This window comes from Poecilia latipinna, unplaced genomic scaffold, assembly GCF_001443285.1.
Source record: "Poecilia latipinna isolate Pla-1442-1.1 unplaced genomic scaffold, P_latipinna-1.0 Scaffold4487, whole genome shotgun sequence".
Taxonomy (NCBI): Eukaryota; Metazoa; Chordata; class Actinopteri; order Cyprinodontiformes; family Poeciliidae; genus Poecilia; species Poecilia latipinna.
Window position 1 is genome coordinate 12,164 of NW_015117103.1, and position 6,335 is coordinate 18,498.

The window sequence follows — 6,335 nt, forward strand, 5'->3', positions numbered from 1 at the left end:
GAAGTGTCATTATTTACCGAATGACACTTCATGACAAGTCAGACATTCAAAAAGACTTCTTCATGTTCATGACAGTGTCATGTCAGTCTTATGCGCACCCCTTCAAATAAAGTGCTACCAAATATTTTTTGCAAAATTGAGGAAGATATTTAAAATTTTGCCATGACCATTAACTGTTCCTGAAATGCACATAAAATAAACACTGATGGAAACTCAAAGTGTCCTGTAACTTTTTCTGCTCTAAGCATGGATCACAGGGCTGAACTGCAGCATGTCAGCAAGTTTTGCAAAGGCCCTGGTCATCAACCATTCATTTGATTCAGGTGTGTTGGAGACACATCCAAAAGTTGCCGGATGGTGGCACTTGATGAACTCATAAATCCTTTCAGTTTCAAAACTTGCAACTGTAACACGACTGAGCCTGGGATTAATCTAGGTTTCTTGGTTTCTAACTTACCTTTGCTGCAGTTGTTGTCTCCCTCCAGCAGAGGGCTCCACGGTGGGTCTCCTTGGCTTGCAAAGGTGCGCATGTGTAGATAGCTGATAGTCAGCCGAATGACTGACGCTTTGTCGAGCTGACTCGTGATGGCCCCTGGCAAAGGCAGCATCTTAGCCAGCTCAAAGAACTCAAAGTTCTCCTTCCCCCGTCGAGAACGAGCTGCATTGCGAGATTTCTCTTTACGCAGGTTCTGGAGACTGAGAAACAAACACAAGTGTATTACAAGTAGATTGAGCAAGAGACTAAAGGAAACTTAATGGACAAATAAATGCACCAAGAGAGAAAAAAAAACATAAAAATTTATAAACTGATGTTCAAAATCAGAGCAACTAGCATGGATATCTCTTTCTGGCCATTGATATGGTTTTCCAACCACATGGTTTGAGTTCTAGATCTGGTAGCATAAGGCTTTTCAACTCGTAGTCCATTATTTAGTAAAATAACACTTAGTTTGGTATCATTGTACACAAAAGCTAATAAGTGTGGTATGCATTTTGTCAGCCTCTCAAAGTCAATAATTTAGAAAACTCCCTTTTTCTGCAAATACAGCTGCAAGTGTTTAGCGATATGTCTACACCAGCTGCACACATACTGTAGCGAGACTGAAATTATTACCAATTCTTCTTTGGAAAATAGCCTAAGCTCAGTACATTGCATGCAGAGTATCTGTGAACAAGTCTTCCTGCAGAATCCCACTTGGTTTTAGGTCAGGACTTTGGGCAGCCATTCTAACACTCACGTTTGCTTTAATCTGTCATGTGTCTAGGGTTGTTCTCCAGCAGGAAAATGAACTTCAACCTCAATCTGTTTGACCACTTTCAAAGGCTTTCTTCAAGAACTGTCTTGTATTTAGCTTCCCATTAGCTCTGACTGGCTTCTGTGTCCCCTGATGAAGAACAGTATCCCTCCAGCATAATGCGGCTACAGCAATCTTTCACCGACGGGGTGGGCAGTACAGACTACTTTATGCTAATGTTTTCATCACATATAGTGCTTTACACGTAATCTGGAGACGTTCAAAACTTCTTCCACCTGTTTGCAGAATCATGTAAGGATTATGGGAGTTGTTGCTTTAATTTTTGGATGATGGACTTAACAGTAGCCTGGTAATGACCAGCCCCCTTGTACTACACTTTGTTTCGTCCAGAGGGTCTGAGAAATGATTGCTTCCTCGTGGCGTGGACTGTGTTGAGGGTTTAAATTTTACCCAATCACTAATGTTTGCCTGCGACGCATCTAATGCGCTTGAGGCCAAGATGCTCACCTTTTAATGTAAATTCAATATCAACTGAACGGCTTTGTTCACTTCTTCCACTTCTATTGCTGAAACTACAGACGGGACTACAATTCTAAAACAGCGCAGGAAATTGATGTCAAATTGATGTGCCATAAATTGACAATCAAGCCACAATGATTAGAAAACAAAGAGGTATTGTATGAAATTAACTTTTAGCTTAAAGTCATTATGGATCAGATATTGTGATATCAAAACTGGGTTTGTGGAAACTACAATTTAGCTGACAAACGGACAAAAGGAGGATGAACTTTTACTTTGCAGTCTTTGTCAAAGATTGACTAACATTTGGTGCTGGGCGGCTCAGCTGATAGTGTGTGTGCACCATGTTGAGGGGCTGTAGTCCTGGACTCGGTTGTCCTGGGTTCGATTCCTGGTCTCATTAGCTGCATGTCTTACCCTTCTCCCTCCTGTCTTTGAAGTGTTCAATACAACCTAATAAAGCCTAAAAAAAGTGAGTCATTTGGTGGAAAGTGATTTGTTCATCTTTGTGAAATGATGGCTTTTCTTCTAAACTCTGTGCTGCTATTTTTTAGTCAGTCTTTGATTTCTATTTCTATTGAACCTTGTACAGAATTTATTTTAAACCGAAAAGACTTTCAGTAACAAAACGTAGCAACAAATGAAAAAGTTGTTGTTGTTTTTTTTTTTGCAGGATTTCTTTCGTGTGTGTGTGATGTCTTCCAGTCTGTGTCAGTGTTTATTTAGAGCAGTTGTTTTATGGCACATAATGTGATTAATATGAATCATTCAACAACACTTCCAGCCTGGTTGTACAGTATTCATTTTAAACCTGAAATAGTTCCCTGCAAAAAGAGTTTTAGCTAACAAAACACATTGGATTTTTTAAAAGGATGTGATGAATCAGATTTTTACATCATTAGCTGTAAATAATTTTTGAAAAATCTTAAAAAGTACAAAGACTTTTCCAAATAAACCGTAAAGTAGCATCGGTTTCGGTTTCGCACTGGCACAAGTTTGATGAATGAATGAATCTGTATGACGAATGTTCGCATTGTACTTAAAAAAAAAAAAAAGAATACATAGAGTTTTATTGGATCCAGCTGCTGCAGAGAAACAATCACCTGAATACGAGCCTGATAATTACAAACTCTCCTCTTCTTTTATCCACTCGACCAGAGTCCTAATAATACTATTTGCTCTAAAATCCATATGTGAACCTGTGCACACAATTTCTCCCCTGCCTATCGCTCCTTTCCCTTCCCTCCCTCCATCTAAATCCTCTGCCTCTCCCTCATCTGGTCCCGGGCTAGTGAGCTGTAGCTGTGATTGAGGGATCAATAGTGGAGGGAGGGGCAGAGTGACAGAGAGCGGGGGGCTGGGTGGAGGGAGCCGGGGCTCAGGTAGCCTGACTCTGTGATTGGGTATTGACTCTCCTCAATGGGGCCTGAGTGGTGGAATTATGTTGTCACAGCCACTTCACAATTTGTGTCAGTGCAGCGCTGGAATAAAGTGTTTGTGTGTACACGGGCGTGACATTCTCTCTTGTGTCTACGGGGTTTTCGCGCCGAGATTTCCAGCGTGCGCGTGCAATAAAAGGTGTGTTAAATTCGTGTGTGCAGATATGGTTATATCTTAATCAGGTGGCACAGCTGCTGTATTTTTCGCCCCCCTAACAAGTGTAATCGGTGTGCCTCCCTGCGAGTGTGTGTGGACTCATGCTGCCAGCCCGTGTAACATCTCATTATTATACTGCCTCGACCCCAGCCACCGAGAACAATCAATACGCACACATTGATTCTGCTTAGTTTTTATATCCGCCTGTAAATGACTGGCCATTAATAATTCCTGCCAAATTTACTTAATCTCCTTTAAGGGGAAGGTGCAGGGGGTCCCGTGTCTGACAGGACTGGCAGGTGAGCACCGGCGCAGGTGAAATGTAGCGCTGAGCAGAACAGACTTACGTCTTCTGTATTGTGTTTCACTGAAGGGGAACTCTTTATCAGGCTGTCAGTATGTGCAAGGGTGTCAACCCATGGATTTCACCTTGTGGAGATTAATTCATGGGCATGCTCCCAGGCTTATATTGGTCTGTGTGGGTGTGTGTGCGTGTTAGCATTTCTCATCTTGCAAAGCCCATTTGTCCGACAAATACTTACATTGTGAGGTGCTGTTTTTGGGTTGGGGGTTAGGTTTATGACTCGCGTGCAAATTAAGTTTAGGCGATGTTTAGAGTTAGACATGTACAGACAGAATTGTTGGGTTTGGGGCCAGGGTCAGGGTTGGGCTACAGAAATTAATTAGAAATTTGTGGAAGTCAATGCAAAGTCCTTCACTGCAAAGACACAAAATCTTACTGAGTTCTTTTGATCCAGTTTCTGGTGGACAAATATCTTAGGACACTTAAAATAAGACAAAACTAACTAACAAGTAACTTTTCAGCAAAATACAGGGGCTTGTTTTTAGTCAATAATTCCTTAATAAAGATGAAAAAGTACTAGTTATGAGCCAGTGGAACATATAACTGTATACTTTTTCATCTATATTAAAAAATATTGACTTCAGAAGCTCCCATAAACCTTCTGAAAAGTTACTTAGTTTTGTCTAATTTTAAATCGACAAAGATAACTGCACTACAACTAAAACACTTGGTAAGATCTTGTGCTTTTGCAGAGAGTGAAGACAGAAATATATAGATAGATACATAGATACACTATGTGTGTGTGTGTGTGTGTGTGGGTTGCAGGGTCTTACCAGGGTAGTGTAGGAGGTTTGGCGAGAAGTCCTTGAAGGAAATCCCACTCCACACTCACACATTTCCCCTCGCTGACAAACGGCATGCTCGCCATGCTTGCTCCAATCCAGCGCCGGGCGCCGCTCCTTAACGAAGGCTGCGGTCGGTTCGGATTGCGACAGACTCAGACCTGGAAATTCACGAGAAACGGGTAAAATGTAAGAAGTAAATTAACCAAGTGACCTTGGTTCAGTCATCAATATTTGCCATGAAATCCTCATGATCTACTTAAAGTTTATGAGCAGAGAGCCCACATTCCAGTTTGATGATCTGAAATTTATTACGTACTGTAAGCTTCCGTGTTTTTGTCTAAAATGCATTTGATGTTTCTGTATAGTACAAGAAGAACTGACACTTTACTTGGATCTTTTGGCATGTTACTAATAACAAAAACTTACATTTTGTCCTAATTTTTATTGCTGAGTCTATAGAAATTCCCCAAATAACAGTTTGACAGACGTGGAGGTTGGATTTTTGCACCTACAAGGTGATTCCCGAAGGACTCTTTGCTGGAAACTTGGCATACAGTAGATGGATGAAGTGAAGAGCCAGGTGCATCTCTAAGGTCCTGTCTCAGGTCTTCACTATATTTTTTCCCTGCTATTCCTTAGGGAAATCTCTTTAAAATACAGTTCGTCTGCTGCAGACAGTCTTTTCTAGGCCTGATATTTTTCCCTTTTTCTTTTCTTTTCCTTTCTTTTCTTTTTTTTTTTGGTTATGTTTCCAGGGAGTTAATGCAAGATCTCCCAAGATTCTTCGTGTTTGCAGTAATTATTTTAAAGGGGTCCTCTTATGCAAAATTTTCATTTTTGCATTACTTTCATTTGGGTCTTCACTGCTTCTCAAAAAGTAGCGTGGCCACATCTACATGAAGCGACACATCTTTTATGTACACATGCTTGTGACTTATCAGCTAATAAACATCTGAAGATTATGGACAGCTGGTCGACAAAACTTATTACAGTTTGTAATAAGATGCACCAATCAATTGATCTGTGATTAGAGATGGGTTTTACTCTCATCAGTTCTAGCTGTCGTTCTGGAAGTGCAATAATAAAATAAACATGTATTTTCTGCATTTTCATCAAATGCAATTGGAAAAGTGTTATGTATTTTATTTGAACTGTGTTTGGGTCTTCATGCAGAATGTTCTTGGTGTTTTGAATTTCATAAACATCGGATAAAGGGTATGGTCATATGATGGAAATGATAGATGGGGCTGATCTGGGAGAAGAAAGAGAGAACGAGACACAAATAGAGAAAAGAGAGAGAGAAATACGTGCAACGGTTTCACATTGCATCAACTACAAACGACGTTCCTGTCTATGCTCAAGAAAACTTATCTCTACACTAGGATGCTACCGCCACCATGTTTCCCGTCATTATGGTGCGTTCAGGGTAAAGTGTAGTGTTGGTTTTCTGCTACATGTAGCATTTTGCATGTAGGCCAAAACACTCTTATCTGACCAGAGCACCCTCTTCCATGTGTTTGCTGTTTTTCCTGGCTTATGACAAAGTGAAAATTGGACTTATTGTCTTTCTTTCAACAATGGATTTTGTCTTCAACCCTTTTCCAGAGTTTTAATTGTAAAAAAAAAACTTCGCCAACAAAGCATAATTTTCCTTCCACCTCACACATACGCACTACTTTGTGTTGATTTATCAACTCTAAAGTAAAATAGAATATGTATACATTTCCAAAGGGACAAAAGCGTTCACAAATATGCAAAAGAATGACCTCACTAAATGCCCCATTCACGGGAAAAAAGTTTCCAAACTAGTGACTG

At 40.3% G+C, this 6,335-nt stretch overlaps 1 protein-coding gene across 1 annotated transcript; it reads right to left on the minus strand.

Annotated features, from left to right (window-relative positions):
- Window positions 1-453: 453 nt before the first annotated feature.
- On the minus strand, window positions 454-4,712 carry LOC106942702 (neuronal PAS domain-containing protein 1-like; the record flags this gene model as incomplete). The annotated part of the gene is made up of 2 exons (XM_015026033.1): window positions 4,509-4,712; window positions 454-696 (listed from the first exon to the last, which is right to left on the minus strand). Coding segments are annotated over exons 1-2 (338 nt in total), but the record flags the coding sequence as incomplete, so codon positions are not given.
- Between the last annotated feature and the right edge of the window lie 1,623 nt (window positions 4,713-6,335).